The 24,542-nt window shown below is 38.6% G+C and overlaps 1 protein-coding gene across 1 annotated transcript in view; it reads right to left on the minus strand.

The window, feature by feature from the left end:
• Nucleotides 1–24,542, minus strand: part of ephb3a (eph receptor B3a) — a 37,018-nt gene that overhangs the window by 11,839 nt on the left and 637 nt on the right. The window contains exons 2-12 of the mRNA XM_065269363.1: nt 20,507–20,571; nt 19,333–19,617; nt 17,859–18,246; nt 11,160–11,315; nt 10,019–10,354; nt 8,248–8,372; nt 7,673–7,829; nt 7,025–7,133; nt 3,477–3,529; nt 3,152–3,274; nt 1,240–1,487 (exon numbers count right to left, since the gene is read on the minus strand). Of these exons, the coding sequence (XP_065125435.1) occupies nt 1,240–1,487; nt 3,152–3,274; nt 3,477–3,529; nt 7,025–7,133; nt 7,673–7,829; nt 8,248–8,372; nt 10,019–10,354; nt 11,160–11,315; nt 17,859–18,246; nt 19,333–19,617; nt 20,507–20,571 (2,045 nt within the window). The remainder of the gene's footprint in view (nt 1–1,239; nt 1,488–3,151; nt 3,275–3,476; nt 3,530–7,024; nt 7,134–7,672; nt 7,830–8,247; nt 8,373–10,018; nt 10,355–11,159; nt 11,316–17,858; nt 18,247–19,332; nt 19,618–20,506; nt 20,572–24,542) is intronic.

A 24,542-nucleotide genomic window follows, 5' to 3' on the forward strand; every position in this document is an offset into this window, starting at 1 on the left:
TAATCATTGAATTTGCTGATGTAACATGGCTGCAGCAGGCGTAGTGATATTATGCACTGGCCGAAAATATTCCCCTGCCATTGAAAGTAACCAAGAGGATTTTTTTCGGGCAGTGCGTAATATCACTACGCCTGCTGCAGCCATGTTACGCCAGCAAAGTCCTTGATTATTATGCCAGTTTGAGAGTCTAGTTCCTAGCCATATCTGCCTAAAAAATCCCAACTTTTAATTTTCTATCGGCCTTAGTACACGATGTAACTACAAAGAGTCAAGTTTTAAATAGGAAAAATATCAAAACTCTTTGGTTATTTTTTAGCGCGATGCTAATGGTCTAATCCGATTCAATGGATTATGCTAAGCTATGCTAAAAGTGCTACCGCCAGACCTGGAGATCAGCTGAATGGATTCCAAAATGATAAGAATCAAATGTTTAACTCTAGAGGAGCTGGAAAATTTGCATATTTTCAAAAAAAAGTGGAATGTCCCTTAAACTCTTACTGAAGGTTTGTGTGGTGCAAACTGTTTAAAAAAATTCTGCTGAGGTTTTTTGGAAAACCAGATGTTGACACAAGTAAAAGGTGCTTGAACCAGGGATCTCTCTAAAGAGCCACGAATAATTGTTTCATGCTGAAGGGTTATCAAGTTCCCTGACAGCTTGAAAAACTTCTTCCTGGCCACACTTTTTTTGGGGGGAAATGGAGTTAAAGTCAACAAAAAAATAACATTCGCAACCCATGTTATTTCTGTAATGTGATGTGTGAGTGAAACAGGATGTTCAATGAGAAAAAAAGTATGGGGCGGGAATTTATCAGATCATGAAAGGAATTGAGTTTGACATGAGTTGGTGGCTAAAGGTCACATAAAACACGTCAATTTTTTTAAATGTATTTTTTGTTAGCTAGTACTGCATAATGTTTACTGACATTAAATTCAGGAGAGTAGAAACGATCTGACAAGTGTGAAATTAATATTCATGAGCTGATAAGTGCCCCCACATTATAATCCTTATCAGCTCATGAATATTAATTTGATAATGTAACATTCGCCTAGTAGTCCTTGCTAAAAGGAAAATGAGTGCTAGACATAGTAAATTATCATTTGCTTATTTGTTCAGTTCACTGCACAAGCGACCAGTTGGCAGAGTCCTCTATTTGGTTTGATATAATCAAGTATTGACTTTAAATGAGTGGTCAGACTTTGTATGCACTACATAAAAAAATCTATCAAGCATGATCTTACTCTGAGGAAGGAGTCTAGAGCTCCGTTCTCCATGAACTCTGTGACGATAAGGACCGGACAGCTCCTGGTCAGAACTCCTTCCAAGTGGATGACATTGGGATGGTCAAACTGGCCCATGATACTGGCCTCGCTCAAGAAGTCCCGCCTCTGGCGTTCCGTATAGCCCGCCTTCAGCGTCTTAATGGCCACTGTTGCTTCCTTCCTGCCGGGTTGCTTCAGCCTCCCCCGACACACCTCCCCAAACTCTCCTGAATACGCAGAGAGGAAGAAGAGAGAGGGAGTGGGGGTGGGGGCGAGGGAGAGTGAGGGAGGATTATTGGTTTGAGTTTAGGATTAAAAAAAAATCTTTTCGGGAAGACGTGATGCACGGCAGAGAACAAGAAGGAATGAGGAAAGTGCACTAGAGAGAATAAGATGCATGGCAACGGTTTAGGGTTTGAACAGGCAGGGGGCGGATGGAGAGAGTGGGAGAGTGAGGAGTTTAGGGCCAGACTGCGGAGAGGGAGGAGTGAGAAATTTAAGGGCTGTGGGAGTTTTGGGTCTGGACCCTGAGGAAGAGAAGGCGAGTGTGTGAAAAGTGATGGAGGGAATTGAGGTTGTAAAAGAAAAAGCACAGGGATGAAACAATAAAAGATAAAGGTGAAGGCAGCAAGCAGCATGCATACGGTTAGTCACAGCAAAAGCTCACTATAAACTCTCATGAATATGATGATATTAAAACTATGAAAAACATTTTTCTTATTTAAATAATCTTAAAATTTCTTTCAAAGCAATGGGTTTTCGACTTGTGGTTTGCAACCCAAACAGTGGCGGCCGGTGAGTTCTCTTTTAAAGGGACATTCCACTTTTTTTGAAAATATGCTCAATTTCCAGCTCCCCTAGAGTTAAACATTTGAAAATAGTCCCCTGATATTGAAAGTAACCAAGGAGACTAATTTCAGGCACTGCGTAATATCACTACGCCTGCTGCAGCCATGTTACATCAGCAAAGTCCTTGATTATTACGCCAATTTGAGAGTATAGTTCCTAGCCATATCTGCCTAGTAACTGGCAACTTTTAATTTTCCGTCGGTCTTAGTACACGATGTAACTACAGAAGAGTCAAGTTTTAAATAGGAAAAATATCGAAACTCTTTGGTTATTTTTTCGCACGATGCTAATGGTCTAATCAGATTCAATGGATTATGCTAAGCTATGCTAAAAGTGCTAGCGCCAGACCCGTAGATCAGCTGAATGGATTCCAAAACGGTAAGAATCAAATGTTTAACTCTAGGGGAGCTGGAAAATGAGCATATTTTCCAAAAAGTGGAATGTCCCTTTAAGAGGGGCGCAAATTCAAAATATGTGTTCGGTGTGTCACGTGAACCAATATGCGTCATGTCACAATACGTGCCTGCTGCACACACATGTTCACAAAATACTCGCAAGACACTCACTTCACACTAAACTCTGATTACACATGAGATTAAGCGAGTATCTGGCAAACATGCTCATCTTTTTTATCATAAACCCTTTCGAAGCGTCTGCAGCAGGCTCGTATTTTGACATGACGAGCCACACTCATGACAGGCTAAGTACATGTTTTGATGAGTTTCGCATTGTGTGCCTTTGAAAAATCACTCACTGGCTATAAATATCATTTTATATCACAAATATATTACAAGTTTATAAACAATTGTGTTTAGCAAAAATCATTCCCATATTTTGTGATGTTGACTCTATTGTAGGTGTATCCAGTCAATTGTATTTAATTTTTTGAGTTCAAATTTGATTCAGTTTAGCTTTTTCTGATCTTTAAATATATCAGGCCCATTGTTTGCAGTTTTGTTAGCTGGGTTGCAAACCACTTTGCAAGTACCACAATTGACCTGGCTTTGTTTTAGCTCCTCATAATATGCAAAAATGTGTTTACCTGCTCCAATTACTTCCTCTATCTTCACACATGAGATGTCGATCTCTCGGGCAAATTCATGAACTGCCTCGTTCGGGTCCTCGTATGTGAAAGGGTCAATATAAACTTTAACACCTGGGGATACTAAAATGTAATATAATTTTTACATTTTCTATTTATTTCCTGTGATTTGTATACTTTTGCTCAACCATACAACATCTACGGTCACATCTAATTTATTGTAATTAAACAAAATGCACAATCAATATAATAGTCATTATTGTATTATATTCAGATTCATTCTGTTTCTGCCCTTTAATGAAAAGCAGGATGCAGTTTTACTCACCATACTGCTGCAGTTTTTCAGTGTACTCCAGCTCCGAGCCAGTACGCTGCCGTCTGTAACCAGATAATATGCATATTGAGAGTCTGGCTTCTGTCTGGATTTACACAGAGCGCAGGCAAAAAAAAATTTAACTGGGACAAATTGTGAAAGAGAACTTTTGAGAGTTTAGGTATTTCATATGCTTCAATCACCAATTATGTCCCTCAAATTGCACAAAAACCTTGTTTAAAATCTAAAATTGAACCCATAATGAGTGTGTTTCACTTCCTAAATGCGCAATATCACACCCTTAGAGGGAATTCTTGCCATTTACTACTAACTGAAATACAGTATACAGGATCCAAAATCTGGGCCGCCACCATTGTCGTAGATTTGGTTTGAACATTGGGGTTTGAAGTGTCACCTGTACTTATATTTTCATTAATCATTGTATAGACATTGGGGGGTTCCAGGTTTAATTGCTAGTTTAACTATCTCCGCCCATCCTCTCCGAAAACTACGCCCTGGGCCACATTGTGATGATGTGTACTGTTAAGACCAGAAATCCTCCATTACATGGTTTAAATGAGCCAAAATGTAAGTTAAACTCAATTAACAATTAAGTTTAGGGAATAAATAACATACATGCCAATCTGTGCTTGCATCAAGTATCTGAAGACAGTGTATTTAAATCTCAGCCTTCTCATTAAGAACTCTTTGTTTCGCTAGATCTGCATAAGTAGCGTGACTGAAAGGGAACGGGAGCAAAGGGGCCTATTGGAATTCACCATGTGTGGAATTCCCTTTGTCTCACGACCTGTGCTAACAATGACGCCTGCTGCTAATTAGCATCTCATCTCCAATTTAAATGTCAGTGGGAAAGAATGATGCTCTGGCACACACTTGCACACAATGAACACATTAGCGAAGACGGCATGAATGAGAGAGAAGAAAGGTTGAAGCAGAGAGGAGGAGTTGCTTTGGCACAATAAGGCGGTCGCAGTCAAGGAGAATGTGTCAAATAGACACAGTGGCACTCTGGCGTTTTGGGAGTGATTGGCAACGTCCCAGTCTGCACTCTGGTGTGAAGTAGCCTTAAATGAGCATCTTGTGAGACTCAAATAAATATGTGAAGTTGGACACGGTTTAAAGTCTTTTTTTTAAAGGTCCCTACTTGATCAAATGTTGTTGTCCTGTTGAGTTTGCGAGATACAAAGTACTGAAGAATTGGGATGACAATACATTTTTTGGTTAAAGTTTACATTTTAAATCAATATTGGCCATATTTACTTTCTAGTTTTTCTTGCTTTATAAAATTAAACTGGGATTTACGGTTAAAACAAAAAAGACCTTATTTCAGAAATAACTTTATTTCCTTATTAAAGGGATAGTTCGGCCAAAAATGCTATTAAACCCATGATTTACTCACCCCCAAGCTGTCCGAGTTGCATATGTCCATCGTTTTTCAGACAAACACATTTTCGGATATTTTAGAAAATGTTTTAGATCTTTCAGTTGATTAAATGTAATGTTACGGGGTCCACCCATAGTCCACGACCTTCAAGTCCAAAAAAAGTGCGTCCATCCTTCACAAATTAAATCCAAACGGCTCAAGGATGATAAACAAAGGTCTTCTGAGGGTAATCCGCGCGGTGTTGTTGTAGAAATATCCATATTTAAAACTTTATTAACGAAAATAAATACCTTCAGGTAGCGCCGCCATCTTAGTCGCGTCCGCATTCAGGATGAGAGCTTACGCAGCCTACGGAGGCTACTCTGCTGCTGCTCTGTGCCCCCGCCCTCCGAATTTGTCATACGTCACTAAGAAAAGTGCGTACACTACGCTAATAGTCTCTCCTGAATGCGGACGCGACTAAGATGGCGGCAAAGATCTAATCAACTGAAAGATCTAAAACATTTTATAAAATATCCGAAAATGTGTTTGTCTGTAAAACAATGGACATATGCAACTCAGACAGCTTGGGGATGAGTAAATCATGGGTTTAATGTCATTTTTGGCCGAACTATCCCTTTAAGATATTGTACATTTATCTTGTTTAATGGATGCCTGTGCATTTTTACTGCAAAACAAAACAAACACTGGCTGCGTCCGAAACCGCCTACTTCCATACTATATAGTAGGCAATAAGCAGTAGGCGAGCAGTTTGTTCAAATTCCAAAAACAATAGGCGAAAAGTACCCGGATGACCTACTACTTCCACTTAGATTTTGAAGTGTGCATACGACAGACACTTCACTATCCCATGATGCCCCGGGAGAGGAGATATCCAACAAAGAAGAAGAGGCGTCGTCATATTAGGAAATGGTGGAAAGCGGCGATGCGGCTGTTTTCGCGCTGGTATGACATGACGTGATGACGACGTATGTCACGTAATGTATCAACATGGCGTATGTAGTATTCATACTATACAAGATTCATACTATACAGTACCTACTGTTTTAACTGTCAGCAAAGGTACTTAGTCTCATTCAGTACGTACTGTCACAGTATGCGGTTTTTGACGCAGCCACTGAGTTATAAATAAAACAGGAAGTCAACATAATCTTTTATCATTCACCATCTGTATCTGTTCTCATATGTAACTTTTACATTTGCATTCATGTATTTGAAAGATGCTTTTTTAAATAAAAAAAATATTAGTATTAGTACACGCAAGTAGTAACGCAATCCACTAACAACTGAGATATAGGAACAAATGGCGCTTTTCCATTGCATAGTATCCCATGGTTTGGTTTGGGTCAGGTCAGGTCAGCTCACCTGACTTTGGCTTGGTTTAGCTTTTCCATCGAGTTTATTAACACTTCGGATTGGGAGGGATTATAGGCGTGTCGTAATATTTGCGATGCCTACTGCTTTGACATCATACAAGTGAGAGCGTTGTTGTTCATTCCCATACATTTATTTATTTCTCAGTCCGCCACAAAATTAAAATTGACCACAACAAATAGATGTGTGCACATCGCGTTTATCACTAGTACTACTACTTTCTGTATAAACACCCGTGGCGTCAGTTGACGCATTCCGCTGAGCTTCATTTAAGTTGCATTTAAGCATATATACGGACGTGCGCGTAGCGAATGTGCCGCCTCAAACTGCAAGTCTGAAAAAACTGTTATGGTGTTCCTGATTCTCAACCTGTGGATGTTTTTCATTGCTAAAAGGGCATTTGGGAACTTATAGCAGAGCACAGATGACAACAGGTTTACTCGAGACAGCGCAAGCTAGCATGAAGGTAAAGTTAATCTTTTACATTATAGCGATGATGCTGGTAGTGACGATTCTCTAAGACCAATCATTGATCTACGGTGTTTTCGCGTCATGTTTTGGTATCAGCTTGGGTCGCTTGTAACCCAGACCGAGGTGTTACTGAAAAAAGTATTGGGTACTACGTACTGCACCCAGTGGAAAAGCCCCCAAAAGTAAGCTGACCCAACCCAAACCATGGGGTACTATGCAATGGAAAAGCGCCAATAGTTACAGAAGCGCAACTTTTCACAATTCAGTTAATTCCTGAACTACAGATAACGTGTTCATTATTCATCTTTACCTGAGGCAAACAACAGCGATGACAACCATGGCAAGGATGACCACAAATCCAGCAGCGGCAGAGCCAACAATGAGAGGCAACAGGTCCTGTACTGACCGCTCTGGATCATCTATGAAACAAATCAAGTTCTTTTTATACACCAGCATATCAAGAAATCCAAAATATAATCTTGCTCACAGTTAAAGGAACAGTTCAATCCAAAGTGAAAATGAGGGTATTTATCACTATTTTGTAAACCAACTCAACTACATACTTACATATATATATATATATATAACGGACAGAAAAATTATATATTCAGAAATGAAACATCTTTACATGAATGTGCCAAGGAGAACTAGGGCACATACACGATTTTCAGTTAATAACTTCAATTTCACTCTGTTCCTCTCAGAAGGTATTGTATTGCTTTGTATTATATCTTATATATTATAACAAGTCTTACGTAGTACATAATTGTATTTAATACAATGCCTATCCTTGCATGGCCAAGTTTTATATCTTTATGGCACTTTTGTATCCTTTTTGAAGTTTCAGTGCTCCAGTACCCGTTCATTATAAGGATTTTTCACAAAATCATTGGGGACGATTACAGTACTACATGTAAATGATGATGTGCTTGTGTAAAAAAATGTAAAATGTCTTTACCATACAGACTTGTACTGATGTCCACCGGGTTGCTATAGCGTCCATACCCAGCTACTGTCCGAGCACGAACCTGCACGACATACACCGTACCAGCCTTTAAACCCTCAACCTTGGCCGAAGTATGCTGGGCAGTGACAGTATGAGAAAAAGACTCTCCCTGAAAAGAAACAAAAACATTTCAGTACTTAAAGGGAGAGTTTACATAAAAATAAAGACCATAGACAAAAGGTTTGTTAAAAGTAAATGATATAAGACTTGTTATTTTTAAGAACGGTTTTCTCTGCAATTAACGGATCACACATATTGGATAAGACAAGCTTTGCCTAACTCCTTCATCCAAACACATGGCCGCAAGTAAATCCTACAGACAAATTAAGCTTCAGTCTTTTTAGCATTATCCATTGAGTTTTGACTAGTGGCCATCTGTTCTTCTATTGTACTCCATTTTAAGTAGAGTCAGGCTACTTTGAGCTCAAGCCAGTTAAACCCGTGCTGGGTGCCTGGTGTAATGTCATCTGGCTTGGGTTCAAGAGTTCTTCAGTTGGGGTTGATTTAGATGCACAGCAGTTCCTCACCCTCTCCTGGTACTTGATCTCATAATCCAGGATCACGCCGTTGGGCCGCTCTGGGGGCAGCCAGGAGAGGCTGAGCGTACCAGCTGTAGCCCGCATTAAATGTACGGTGGGGACTGCGGATGGAGCTGTAGGTGTTAAGAAAGAAAGAAAAAGTTAGTTTCATTTTATTGGTAAAGATTGCTTATAAAATGCCGGTCCTTTGACGGAAGAAGCTGGGACGGGACATACAGTATTAAAGGGCTCGACCCTTATTCTTTTATAAATAGCCAATAGCCTTTAGTCTACATAGTTGCAGTGAAATATGATGTTTTGTGTTTCTGTAGCCCATAGGCATTGTGTTAGCAATGCAAAAGGTTGTTGGGTTTCATTCTAGGGAATACATACAGATGTTTTGTCTTTAAATAATACTTTAAATATACTTTAAAATGTAATTTATTGCTACTCAAAAGTAGACGTGCGGGTAAGTGACTTAAGAGCATCTGATTGGACAAAATGCTTGAAAGTGTGCGCATCTGCGGCCACTAAAATAACCAGCATGCCTCAGGTTGGGTGGTCAGGATGTACCCATTTTATCCTACTCAAAATATTAGGATATCACCTTGACAACTAATTTAGTTAGTTGATGAGTGTTTGAAAAAGCCTCTCCGGTTTCCACTTCACAGCCGAAATGTAGACCTCATCTGTATGTGCTGCTCTTGAAATATGTCTTGAGTATGGAAATGTGATGTTAGGGGGTGCATTGAAACGCAAGCTGCATTTGAAAAAAGTACTAAAGAGAGTATTAAAAAACATCAATAGGAACTGAAAGATCTCGGTAAAGCTGTCTGATTGCAGACTGGATGACAGACTTTCCAGACTTATCATCCTCTTCACCAATCAGATGTGAATGAACCAGTCGGCATCTTTAGAAACAACTTCCCTAAATCGTATCAGTAAACTTTTTAAGACAAACTGGAAGATTTTAATCTAGACTACACCTGATATTTGTTGTACTGATTAATTTCTACGTATTTATTTGACCTATTCTGTAATCTCCAATAGTCTTTTATTTAATGCACTGTATTTTATAAATCGCATTGCTAAGTTAAGAAAAAACTATAACTTGGTCTGCATGTGTTTATCTGTTAAAAGCTCACGTTGTTAACTTTTATAAGCACACTAGGACTTAGGTGACCTCAAAGCTGCAGTATCTAATACAGTAGATTAGTATGTCTTTGTAAATGCAGGAATTTAACGGATTACCGACTGAATTACATTATTATTTTTATATCTGTACTTCTAACTCAGTCAAACTTCTTCAGAAATAAATCTGTTTTTATAACCACAATTTGTAGAGATCATAAGAACAAAGCAATGAGGATGAATGACTCAGACAGGCACTTCGCAGGAGCAAAGGACCGCATAGTGTGAGATGCTTTTATCGCACAATAAAGTCAAAAAAAAAAATTTTATGCATTAAAACATTCCACTGACTTGCATTTCTCTCAGATTTCGAGTCCACTGTCATTGTTTATGAGTCTAAGCCGAGTCTTAAGTCATTTGGCTTTACTTAAATGCGATTCAAGTCCAAGTCTCAGACTTGAGCATCCATCTATAATACTGCATTAACATTTGACAATACAAGTGCAAGCGTACTACAAATAAAAGGTCAACAGATATTTCTATGGAAAATATGCATGTCTAAACAATGGATAAACAAGATTATCCGAAAACCAAAAGAGATATACATTAATAATGTATTAGACAATCCTCCAGGAAACTAATCTCTCACCTGCTTGATTCGTGGTGATGTTGACTGTGGCGTATTGAGGGCTGGATGAACTCTTGGAGGACACGCCATTGACAGCCTGAATCTCGAAGCTATAATGGGTGTGAGCCTGCAGATTCCTTACTGCCGCCTGTTTCTCTGCCAGGCCCAGTCGCCGGGGAGACACCTCCACGTTATCATCACAGCGGGCGCACGATCCGCCATCGTGCAGGCACTTTTTACATACGACGTTGTAGACGACGTCACCTCGCCCGCCTAAATCCCGTGGCTCGGACCACTCGAGAGACACGGAAGTCTCATTCACGATGGATATCACGTTTAAAGGTGCTGAGGGAATAGCTATGAAGACAACAATAAAGTGATATTACTTATGGAAAACATCATTAGAGAGGCATAATAATGCATCAAAAACATGACTTTATTTGGGCATTAGAACACATATCCGCCAGTTCTACAAGGAATAATAAACGATCCCACCAGATTATCCTTTTTAGACGCTAGTTTTAAAAATGATCAACCTTTAATTTTCTGTCATTGGTTAAACCATCTAATTATCCTTGCATATTTGCTGCAAAAAAAAAACGTCTAATTGGGATTTACAATGCACGCTACAGTGTAAAGTGCCTGGGTTCAATTTCTAACTAATGAATCAAAATGTAAACTAATTAAAACCAGGGGCTGAAGTTTCAAAGCACTACTGCCCGAGGAATTGGAAACTTTGGTTACAATTATTGAAAAGAAAAAAGAAAAGGCTCCTTTTTAACTTCCAGCACAATTCAATTCTTTTTCAAAAATATGAAAAACACTGAAAAACTGTTATTGCACTACAGCACAAATGCTCTCTAATCAAGGGCTTGTGCAACACATTGTATCCATGTGTTAAATCATATGTCAACCCTCAACAAACCTAAAGCTAACTAGTCATAATCACAAGTTCATAGTGTAAGAAAAAGATAACCGGCATGCTAAAGATAAAAAAAGATGACCTTTTGATGTTTGCTGTTTTCTACGTCATTAATCAAAATATACATCAAAGTGGCAAAATGCACAGAAGAGACCTTTTCAATATATATAATTAGCACCATCTAGTGCTATAACAAATTTTACGGGATTTAACATGTGCCACTGATAATACATCACTTACTAGAGCAGGGGGTGTCCGGGGAGTCACTGTCAGCACGGTAGTAGCCATTTTGACAAGGGCATACACTTGATGCCCTCGAGCTGGCCCGGCTATTGGGAGGGCATGGCATACAAGATTCCTCGCCTTGTTTCGATTTAAATGTCCCTGGGGTGCAGGCTATGAAAGGGGAAAAAGTGCATTAAAGGTGAAGGGTGTGATATCTGTAATTGCACAAATAATGACAGTTTAACAGCAATAACAGCTTTCCAAAATGCTCCGCCCCTTGCCCTATTGTTGAGACATATATCGGTCATATATCTCCACTCTCTTATATAACTCCACTCTTGTGTTTTTTTCTAATTAAAGACCAACTATTGTCCGATTCACAATTTTACATTTCCTTTGTTGTGTAAGTGTGTATTAGTACCTACGATATGCAAAAGATACAAACCCCAAGGTAAGGATGCGAGGTATCGTTTCCAACGTAAATCTTTTTTCTTGGACTACAATAAACACACGGATTGTAGGCAACAGTTTACTTCCTGGGATTGGTGATGTAGACAAGCTGAACATTGTCATAATTTGACCCACAGCCTGTAAATTAACCCCTGTCAGCAACCGAATCTTTCAAACATGGTAAGGAGCGCCACATTTCCAGCTGATTTCAAAGGTATCCAGGTAATTCGCCAAGTACAAATTAGCTGGCCAATCAAGGACACAGCTTTTCAGATCAAGGAGTTTTGAACAAAATCTATGCGTTTGAGGAAGGCAGGATATCTGGAGCTGCAAAAATGTATGGTATGTGGAAAATAATGTGTTTTTAACCATAAACCACACAAACACACTGCATTTTACCAAATACACGGAATAACATTGTTTTTTAGCAATATAATAGGTGCACTTTAAATCATAAACTACCACGTCGCCTACCACTCCATTAAGATGGCGAACGACGCAGCTTTCTGATCTCTGATATCCTTGCATAATAACTATGTCATTGTTAAGACAAATGTTTCATCACTATGACGCACCTATTATAGCATTGTTCCTGCCTTTTGGTTATACAAGGCGTGTTCCATATCTGATCCCGGCAATTTTACTAGGTCCCCATCCCGGAATTGATTTTGGGATTAATCCCAGGATTTATTTGCCTTCACACCGGAAGCACAAGCGGCACTGATAGTTCATTGGTGGAACAATCGGCTATCTGCAAAAAATCTATGCCGATAGTTTTTCAGAGTGCGTCCATTGCTTCATATCATTATGAAGTAATTAATTTGCTGAATTAGCAGTGAAACAACAGCAGGGACCTGAAATTATGGTTAAGGCTGACAGGACAATAATATTAGTAGTACCTCAAACAATTACACAAAAATACACGCAGATAAATCCAACCCAAATGTTTAATATCATGGATATTACTATCGATTTGCATTCGTTTATTTCCAGCTCGTTACTTTTATCCATATTTTAAGTTAATAACTTGAGAAAACAAAATATATGCAGCTGTCGGCGACGTTAACATATCCAACAAATCAAAATCTGATTTCAGTTCTATTCTATCATCAATGCAATACATCTTTTGTTATTTTGATTAGATAATCATTAAATGTTAATAAAGCAAATAAAGCAAAAGACTACACATATAATATACATTTATGTAATTAGAAATTTACCATTGGGAGTATTTCACGGATGTATTTTTCTTTAATAATTATTAATCTAATTAATTTAATATATTTTTATTTATACATTTATTTCATTTAGCACATTTTCATGGTTCAGTACTGTTGTTTTATTACTTTTGAAATCAATTTCAGCACTGTTTCACTTTGAGTGTTATGTTTGTTTTCTATCCCGTATCTATTAAAAAAAACCTATCGGTCGATTAATCGGTTATCGGCAAACAGGGAGCAACTTAGTTATCGGTATCTGTAAAATCCATTATCGGTCGACCTCTAGAAGGCACAAAATTACTTTTGTGTCCCAAACGTATCTTCCGACATCGGCATAGAATCAATAACAACAGTCCTTCTAGAGCTTGGAAAAAAGCCTGTGATTCTCCGATTCTCATGCATGTCTCATCAGGAAAGCTGGTTTGGTGATTAGTAGTAAATCGCCATCAGCTGCTTTTAGATGGAGCGGCATTTACTACACAGAGCCAAATTTCACAGAGAAAATCACAAAATCGCTTTCATAATTGTGGAAATTTCTATATTGTATGAGCTTTTGGCTATCTTCTCTGTGAAATACGGCTCTAGTAAATGCTGCTCCATCTGAAAGCAGGTGATGACGATTTACTTCTAATTACCAAACTGGCTTTACTGATGAGACACGCATGAGAATTTTTAATATCAAGCTAAATAAATAAACAGTAAATTTCCTTATTTTAAATCATAGCTAAAGCATATCAACCATTACACTGAGCTTTAATGTGTAAAATGAATGTATACAATGTTCGCTACAGACAGGGGCGTCAGTTTGTGTTGAAAAGTGGTGGGGACCAAACATCAGATGAAAAACATTACAGCAGGACGGGAAAAATATTGAATAACGGCGCATCAAAAATGGGCATAGCGTGTGCCAGTCAACAACACAAAAATACTCAACAATGTCTACTGCACATGTAACAGTCCCTGCAATACCAGCTCAACCGAACAGTGCCAAAGCACCATACTGTAGAAAACTGTGTTAAGTCAATGATTACAATGAAATTCATTACATATGTAAAAGAAAACACACCAACCTACTGAAAAATCTAGCAAAGACCAGCATAAGCTGGTAGCTGGTTTTAGCTGGTTTAAGGTTGCAGTAGCTGGTCTAATCTATGCAAATAAACCTTTAATATTTCTTGGTACGCTTGATTTTTCAGAACATTTTAACCAAATGCTTTCAAAAAGTGGCGGGGACAAAATCAGCCATTACAAAAAGTGGTGGGGACATGTCCCCAGCGTCCCCAGTGTAAATGACACCTATGGCTACAGATCCTTACATTTTGGCTACCAAATACACACAGCGTTGATCTATGCTCACTGTCTCCCCTCATCTAGCCAGACAGATAAACAGCATAGAAAAGTTAACTTCGGGCCAGGCACATAACTATGGCAACATGCTTGCATCCAATGAAACTGTCTATACAGTGTGCTATGTTGTTTCCAGTATTGTTTGTAGTTACTTGTTTAAGTGCACTATACTATATATAAACTATAACGGGGGCGATTTCGGACACAACCCCAGTGTTTACACTTCTACTGGGAAATCAACCTAATTGCTTTGTTTTAGTCAATGCATATTATACCGCCCCACAGAAATAATTTTCTCATTTAAAAAAATTAGAACACTTTACCTTTAAAAAAATGTTTCCAAAAATTTTAAACAAAAATGAATCACTGAAGCTTAGATAAAGTTAGTTTTCTAAAGTTAGTTGCACCACTGGGGCTATGTGCTATAATGCTGCAATCAAGTGAGTCAGTTTCTTTCTGAAGAAAATGGCTGATGTAACAGTCTGGCAGCAAAATCTGCTGCTTTCACAAAGCTCAGTTTTTTCCCTGTAAACAATCCACCACACCCGTATCTCCACAATGAAACACTGTGGATGGTAGAGCAGTTAATGGGGTCCATACCAAGAGACCCCCTGACTATATGAATGCTGCACACAACACTGCAGATCTTCAATATTCCTTCCGTGACACATTACTTCACAGCTAAAACGGAGAGCGAGCGTAATAAGACTGTGGAAAATCCGCACGAATGGCCTCTGCTCCCAACCTTAACACGCGTGCCGTTCCGCATTCAGACACAGCGAGAAAATGAGACAGGAAGAGCTTTAAGAGAGAAAGAGACAGAGAAACATGCCCGGTCTGACAGATAAATGTTAAACGGGCTGGGATGATTCTCAGTGTGTGTGTGTGTGTTTGTCAGTAGGCACACCAGCCTGCAGATTACAGCTGAAAGGTGATAAAGAAAATTAGACGCACTCTCTCCATTGGCCACGGTGAATCTGGCGTCTGTAGCGTGGCCCCTGAGAATCGTTTATCAATCCTTTAAGGCAGAGCTCTTAACCTTGAACAACCAGATGGAAACAAATGAGCAACCACACGCTGACAATCTCAAAGGAAGTTCTCTCCATCCACCAGCTCCTTCCTCGCAAACAGTCCAAGAGGCCGATCCAATTCACGTGTTATTACTCTACGTCCAGCTCATCATCGCCTCGCACTCCCTTCACCCCCCGCTCTATGAAGTCTATCTTTTAATTTTCTCCATTACTCTCACCGACCGGCTTTTGAGAATTCGTCTCGCCTTCTGCAGAACCATCAATCTTTGGTATATCACTCTGTTAGGGCCCTATCAGATGTGTCAGAAGAAGCTGTGGGCTGCCACTGTCTGCGGCTCTGTTCTTTGACACCACTGCAGTCCACCACATTACCGGAGCTTTTAACTCAACGCTAAGCCGAGAAAAGGTCTGCGGGTAGACTGTGGATCAGCATGGGCGAATTGTTCAGACTGTATAATGCTCAACTCAAGGTGTTTTGGTCTGGCAAGCCATCCAAGCCGTGTTGAGCTCCAAAATTAGGGCTTTTACATATTCACATAAAAAAGCTTTTATCCTCTTTGTGTTTTAGCCTTTTAAAACACCTAGCTGATTTTTCTCCTGCAGAATGCAAATGGGATGCAATTTTAGGCATACATGCTTGAACTGTCATACTGTAATTTCAAATGTGTGTGTGTAAGTTTTGCCTTCACTGCATGGACCAAATGTTTATACAAGGATGGTAAACTTAGTTCACAGGGTTTCCCACAGAAAATTTGTTAGTTAAGGTGGTAGGGTTGTTAGGTGGGCGAGGTAATCAAATGGGCGGGGCATACGCGTCATGTTGAAAATGAAAATATTTTTATTTAAAACACTCAAATAAAACTACATTTTGAAGAAACTATGACAGAAAATGAACACATACTAGATTATTAATGAATTAAATGTTTTAACAGATACCTCTAACGAAAATAGCTGCGTGATGAAGTGTAACTAAAGGGTTAATAAACACAACTGAAGCAGATTTGTAGAACGTCTGGCGAACGATGATAGATAGCGCGAAGATTGTACAAAATTATTATTTCCCACTATTAATTACATTATCTTAGTAATGTAATTACTGTAGCATGTAAATAATGCACATAAATAACGTGAGCAAGAGCGCTCATATCGAATCAACAGGCACGTGCAACCTAGCTAGCAGGTTGCTCAAACAACAAAATCACCAGCTAATTACTTTAAATTTGCAAGAACTATAGACTAATACAATAACAGGCTTAAATAAACCCAAAACATAAGCCCACTTACAGTTCTCACGGACACGCGTTTTATTATCTTTATCATCCTCCAGACAGTTGACGGACCATTTCAGCCATGTGGCGAGATGTTTTATCAACTGGCTACTAGTTATCATCCAGACAGTGACGGACCACGTCTTTCTTAATGGCCTTTTGTGCAGCAAATTTTTTTTTTTGGCGACTTAGTTAATGCGGTAGGGTTTATGTTTTATCATAAATTCTGTGTAATTAAACCTCAGAAAAATAAGGCTACTAACCAACAGCCCTCGATTGTTTAACTTAATATTTTGTTCAACTAAAAATCTTAGTTTTACAATGTTTTATTTCATAAATTTTTTTTTGGGGGGGGGGGCACGAAGAGATGCACACAAGGGCACCGCACACCGAAAAAGTGTAAGAACCATTGCCCTAGGGGACAATGGTTTTATAAACATATTAAAGGTGGGGTGCATGATCTCTGAAAGTTAATGTTGACATTTAAAATCACCTTAACAAACATGCCCCTACACCAATAGAATCTGGACCTTATTTTGATAGACCCGCCCCACACATACGCAACCCAAGCAATGATGTTGGTTAGTAGACACGACCCTTACTGCTAATTGGCTACAAGTGTGTTTTGGTAGTCGGCCCGACTTCCTTTTCCAAAATGTTTTTTTTTTAAAACACACACTTCGCCTTTAAAGGATGTTTTCATTAAAATCTGAAATGTGAGCTTTAGGGATAAAGTTGAGGATTGCAAATATCATTAGCTCGGTATGAAAACAACAGAAGTCAATAGACTTATCCCCAACATAATGAAATAGGGAAAAAAGCATGCACGTTGGTGTGTATGCGTGCACCTAACCTCAGGTTGCCCCAGGGTGACTGCCACTGTTATAATTACACTGTAAATCACTTTGGATAAAAGCGACATGGTATTTACTTTCGAACATGATATTTAATATTTCCCATGTTTAGTTACATATAGAGATTACATGGAACGTGAATTTTGATTTGCATGTAAACTTATACAAGTTACTAATAAGTAATACAATTTTAGAGTTTACTAATACAAATATACACATTTAAATTGTTTAAATAGCTACATAAATAAATTCCAATTAGCGTACATGATAAAAGTCACCTTAATTCAGAAAATTTTGGAATCTCTGTTAAAAAGAAAGCAAACAAAATAGATGCATGCATTTTAAGGATGCATAATAAAAACACTGCTTAAAAATTAGCATTACCATTGACTGCTTAAAAAAGCATAAAAAAACCACTATGACCTGATTATAACCTCTGCATCTCTACCACACAGATTTTATAATCCGTATTAGGGCATCTGCCCAAAAACACTCAAAAGCTTTAGTGACAATCCGCTTTAGTGCAAAAAAGCCAAACACTCACCCTGGCATTGAGTGTCTTTCTTGGCCGGCTCAAAGCCCGGCATGCAGGTGCACGCTCCCACGGGAACCATCCATTCTCCATCTCCATTACAGTACAGCTTTAAAGGGACCGATTCCTCTACGGCGTTTGGCACGCAGGCCCCCGCGGCGATAACTAGAGAAGTGGCTTCGGCACCAGTGGCCGTCTCGGGGAAGACAGCGAAGTTGGCGATGGAAGTCGAGCACTTTTTAAAGAAGACCCTAGCGGAGATGAGAGATATGCAGGCGCCCAGGTCCTGGAAGGCCAGGTAGAAACCAGCTTTGGAAAGAGGCCCGAAGCTCCGTACTTTGGTGTTGACGATACCTGATTCCAGCAGCGAAAAGCTCTCATCGGGGGCTATGGTGTCCACCTGTGACAAAAGGCAAGAAGACTTGTATTGCTTGAATGAATTGCACATAGTTTTTTTTAAGCTCTCAATTTTTTTATTTTTTTTATCAACTTTCTCTGCAAATACATTTGTCCAGTATATTAATGCATCTATCAACCCTCACATTTTTTGCCGGGATTCTCCCACATTGTACCATTCTTTCACGCCATCATCCCGTTTAAATAATTTCCCGTATTTCTCCCATATTTTTAGTCTATCTATAAAAAAATCTCACTGCCCATACACAAACTCACACATTTGGATGTGCTGGCTAATGTGTGTGGCCGGGTGTGTTTTTTTTTTTACTTTGCATGTAGGGAAACACTTCTGTTTATTTGTGCTTTAATACTTAACTCAGAATGTGTTAAACAATGCAACGTCTGCGACCTATGTGTATAACAAGTCACTTGCAGATGCAAGAGAGTCATACAAACAATTATACAAGGTATACACTGCAAAAAAGACTTTCTTACTTAGTATTTTGTCTTGTTTTCAAGAAAAAAGGTTTAGTGTTTAGACAAAAATATCAAAGTTAAGTGAACAAATAAATCTGATAATGGGAGTAAGAAAATTTTACATAAGTAAATCTTGAACAAGGTGTTTAAGAAAAAAGTAAAATTATTTTAAGAATTTTTTTGCTAGTTTTAAGTACAACTTCACTTAAATTATGAATTTTTGTTTTCAAAAACTAGAAATATTTTCTAAGGTCATTTTGCTTATCAATAAAATCCATCTTAATTTAAGAATTTTTAAATATTTGTACTGAAAACAAGTTAACAATACTAACAGAAAGTATTTTTGCAGTGTGCCCATCCATTCCCAAGCCATGGGAATTTGTAAACAACTGAAATCAACTGAGTTATTCAAAAGCTTTCACTTAAGATTGAACATTTAGTTTTTTTCTGAGCACAGCCTGATACTAAAGTCTCTGTAGATACATATAGAAATACTTTGTGTATATCTGGACCTGTATTATATTCCCAGGTAAATGCCACCATTCACCAAAATGCCATGAAATGCATCTTTATGCAAACTTATCATTTAAAAGCAAAACTCATTTTAACTGACCTTTACATAGGGGTTCTCCCTCCAAGGCGGGCTGCTTGCTGTGGCCGTATCTCCATCGGATTCATAGTAGAACAAATTAAAGGTCTCCTTACAGGACCCGGGAATATTTGGGATACTGCCACAGTCTCGCACTGAAAACTTGAGCTCCACATACACGCGGAGGACCCCTCGCCGGGGGATGAAGTCAGTTCGCAGCCAGTTGTTTTGATTGGGCTCCATCACATTACAGACCTGGTTTGTCCTGATGGGGCTCAAGTGGTCATCGTATCCACTTACTTCCTCCCACTGAGAAGAGGATAAAATACTGTCACTGACTGCACACTGCACTTCTCTTCAAGGCTACTGTACTGTTACAGTTTTAACCGTAATCATCATAGAAATAGCAGTGTGAAATGAGTTTAATGAGTAAATGTAATTTATCATTCAAGGTCTTAATAGGTGATAGACTGATACAGTCTATAATTGGCTTTATCAGTATTTAATGAAGAGTTATAATCCTATAATCCTGTAATATATTATATATTCTAATATGCAAATGTCATAATAAGCTCTATATATTGATTGTTACAAAGACCAAAAGCAATTTTAACAACTAACAGGGAGATAATGAACAGCTCAAAATGTTCAATTAAATTCATGTCGGGGGTTTAGGTAAATAGAATGCTTTCTCAAAGGTGACATTTGGGTTCTGCGAACTTCTCACAACACAATTAAGAGGCATCACAGCGAGGGGTAGCATGTGTTTATCTCCAGGTGTGAAGGAACGCATTACTTATGATGATGCATGGCTTTTGAGATGCCAGACATCGAGCACCAGCCTGCAGGAAAAGGGCTGAGCTGCTTAAGATTGTTGCCATGGCAACCCATCATTTCCATTGACTGGCTTCGCATGCACATTCCAAAGACAAATCGTACGACGGGAGAGTGTAGATTTGGGGGGTGGGGGGTGTCAAGCATAAGGTCAGAATTGCTGTGGTTAATTTCCTCACTAGTCACGTGCTCCTAGGATATTTACATACAGTGCGTTTTCGCAAAGACAAATGCTGAGGGGTGCTTTTTCATTGTAATGGGCCCACTTCAATTGTCTCATTTGTTAGGGAGTATGTACAGATGTCAATACCCATGTCGACATCCGCTCACCATTATGGACTATTACAGAAAGGAAAATACTCACCCCTGTTTCCGGATAGGTGGTCCACGCCAGCTCTGTAGTAGCCCACCTGCTGTCCATAAGAGTCTCTGCAAAATAGACAAGCAATGAGCCTCTAAATCACACCAGACTCGAATCCAAACACAGCCCAGCATCGCCACCCTTACAGCTGTAATTTCAACGGCCGCATATCAAAGCACTCCACTCATTTGAATTCCCTACTCAGACTGTGGAAGGCCTAATCACTGTTTTCACTCCACACACTAATAATGCAATACGCATTTATCTACCCACTACAGCTCTGGCCTGTGGCTGATCTGAGAACAGATCCTGTTCTGTACCGCAGGGATGCGCTCAACGCGATGACATTCTGCAGCCGATGCACCGTTCTCTACTTATAAAGGAAGCAAAACTGCACGGGCCAGCTTTTGCAAATTAACCGCGCACCCGAATGTTTTATTCACTTTGTACGTCGGTGTTCGATGAAGCCGAGCGCTCGCTTCAAATTAACGTGACACACACACATCTGCAAGCAAATCCAGGGAATATTTAGAGCAGAACATCAACTTAGCTGATTAAGGCCCCGACAAATAAGCATATGCGTCTGAGCCTGGCAAACACACAACTTGTGTTTATGTTGGTTGTACACTTCCATTATACAGTGCTGTAAATCACAGAAAGAGTTAATTGTGTGATGAAATAGCTGTAAGGGCATCTCGCTGTGTGAAATATTCATAAAAACGGGGCGAAGTTCTTTGATCAATTACTTATGTCCGCATTCAGTCTTTCCTTGAGGGATTTTGCATCTGTGCATTTGGCTTCGTCGTGGAACACAACATCACGATTTTTTTATTTTACACAAAGCAGATCACTGCAGTCTTTCTCAACGAAATGAGCATACAGGATGTGCTTTGAAACTTTGTGTTGTACAGTCAGCAGATGTACAAAGTCATTATTCTTTGAAATCTTTTGTAACTTCGCCAAGCTTCCAAAACGTAGAATCGAAAAGAAATATCCAAACTCTAAAAATAACTGGGCTAAAAATAACTTAACTGGCAAACTTGCACAGGGGTAATTAGAAAGTATACAAGCTGGGTTAACTAACCCAGCAACAGGGTTACACAAAAGCTAGCAAACACAGAAATTACCAAAACCAAAAAAGTAAATAAGAGAAATGGCTAAACAGGCTCAACCAAGTGTTTGGGTAAAACAGCATTTTAATACTAAGCTGTCACTGGGGCAATACCCTTTCAAAGCAGGGCTAGTCAACTGGTGGCCCGCGGGCCAAATGCGGCCCTCAAATCATCTTTATCTGGCCTGACGATCAACTTTGTCTGATTTAAAATCAACGTGGTTAATCATGTGTACTGAACATGACAAATGACAGCCGAAAAAATGGAAAGAGAGTGCCAACCATCTGCAGGTGCGTAATTATCAGATCCAATTTGAGCTTTGGATGCTTAAAAATCTATATGCATATATATAATAGGTCAAAGTACAATATATAAAAGGTAAAAATAGGACTAAAAGTTTGGCCCACATCATATTTACAATTTTAAACGAGTACTTGAAGACCCCTGCTTTAAAGGGATAGTTCACCTCATGTTGTTACAAACCTGTATACATTTCTTTTTTCTGAAGAACACGAAGGAAGATTTTTTTTAAGAAATGTCTGTAACCAAACTGTTCGTGATCCCCATTCACTACTTTTTCCTACTATGAATGTGAATGGGGCTCATGATCGGTTTGGTTACAAACATTCCTTAAAATATCTTCCTTCATATTCATCAAAATTAAGAAATTTATACAGGTTTGTAACAACATGAGAGTGAAAGAAATTATGACAGATTTTTCATTTTTTGGTGAACTATCCCTTTAAAAAGGTACCTATGGGTACATAAAGGTACATATTGGTACCACATGTACATATATGAAACTAATACTGTGTGTATATTTGAGGTACTAATTATCTCTCTTTGTTACCAGTATGTACTTTCTGAAAGGGTACTACCCAAGTGACAGCTGGGGTACATATTTTGACCAGTTTTTCTGACAGGGACTGACTACACTCCTAAAAATAAAGGTGCTACAAATGTTCATCACAGTGATGCCATATAAGAACGATTTTTGGTTCCCCCCAAAAAAAACATTTAGTTAATTGTTCTGAAAAAAAAAAAACGATTTCTTTCTAACCTTTACAGAATAGAATAAAATAGAATGCCTTTATAATCATTGCACGTCTGTACAATAAAATTGTAGCTCTCTCCTTGGAAATATGTTGTCTAAAGAACGTTATTGTCCAAAGAACCTTTCTCCACTACAAAGAATCCTTTGTGAAACAAAAAATGTTCCTCAGATGTCAAAGGTTGTTTATTTTACCACACATCCAAAACATTTCTACAATGGCACTCTTATTTAGTATCTGTTTTAGGGAGTGTGCAATGAGGTAAATAAAGATGGTGCTTAGATTGTTACTGCATATTACTTTTATAAAAAAAAAAAACATCAGCAAGGTTTGGACCCCAATAATGACAACCACTAATTTGTTTTATATTTAGATGCCCTGGAATGCTTTTGACAGATTGACCGAATTGACACAAGGGACCCTGGATACATCTTACACTTTCTCTTGTCATGAGGTGCTCGGCCCACTTGACCTCCAGTGGATGTGTAACTAATGTAGTCTGGTAAGAAACCTGCTTGGAAACTTGGTCTTTGACTCACACATCCACACACACACACAATATTGATTTGAGTCTGACACTGAAACTGATGAAGAATTGAGGCAGTCATGGCCACAGTATCTGCCTGCCTCTGTACTGTATTTGAGGATTATTGGGACACGACGTAGGTGCATGATCAATGCAGATTCTTCGTGCATCCCTCGGTAAAAATGCCAAGCTAAATCCTGCCTTGAAACTAGTATCCTGTAACAAAAAACAGCCTTGTTTTTGCCAAGCCGCAATATATTTTAAATATGAAATTAATATCCATCAAGCATTTAATTTGCAAGTAAAGAGGAGACTAATTGTATGCATAATTTGTCATAATATGCAAAAAAAAAAAAAGATGTATAATCCATCGAAAATGTAATTACAAATCTGATGCAAAACCTATGAATTCTTCGATCGAAGTCAATGAACCTTTAAGGGTACAAATAGCCATAAAACCACACCTATACTCATTTTTGCCACGTTTTTCCTCACCACTGCTTTTAAAATAGCAATACATTTTTTTAATACATTTTTAAATGTGTTGTTTCTTTGATGTTACTCAAGTTTCCTCACCTTTGAACAGCTGTAATCACACAGGCCAATTAACATGTGCCAATTAAACTGATGTGATGCTACTATCATCACTTCTGGTGATTTAAGGGCTTTTGGGGGAAATGTGTCACACTAAAGCAACAGGGGGCTTTCAGCAGTCTTAAACCATTTGTTTAGCATCCTGGAGCCCTAAAAGATCTAACATCTACATGAGATCTTTAATAAAGCACCTATTCAAGTATTTCCATAATATCACCACATTCTTCATTTTTATACAAAATGATTATTAATGAGATGCTGGTTGTGTATAGACATCTATTTACAAGTAAACAGAATTGATTTAGGCTATGTTTTCACTGTTTGTTATTATAACAAAGGGACATAGAGCTTGTGGGAAAACATCATCTGTTTCAATACACAGAATGCCATAACACAAACATCTTATCAATGGACTGTGCCGAGCCAGAGAAATGTCATAGCCCACTACATTTCAGCAAAGCAGACTTTTGGAAATATCTTTAATTTGAAAATTCTCAATAAAAAAATGACGAATTTATTGTATTAATAATAATTAAGAAACTGTCAAGATAAAACATATTGGTATTTCTATGAACAATGCAACTGCACAGTCATCCTTATAGGTTACATCTTAACGGACAACCACTTATCGTTTTCGTTTAACCTCGTGAACATTGTAAATTTGTACGCTGTATGAGAATTAACGTAAAAATATTGCAACATAAAACCCTTTAAGTTTTCCTCAAACGCGAAGTTTCGAGCCATCAAACACACAT

Source organism: Paramisgurnus dabryanus, chromosome 6 (genome assembly GCF_030506205.2).
Source record: "Paramisgurnus dabryanus chromosome 6, PD_genome_1.1, whole genome shotgun sequence".
NCBI classification, from domain to species: domain Eukaryota; kingdom Metazoa; phylum Chordata; class Actinopteri; order Cypriniformes; family Cobitidae; genus Paramisgurnus; species Paramisgurnus dabryanus.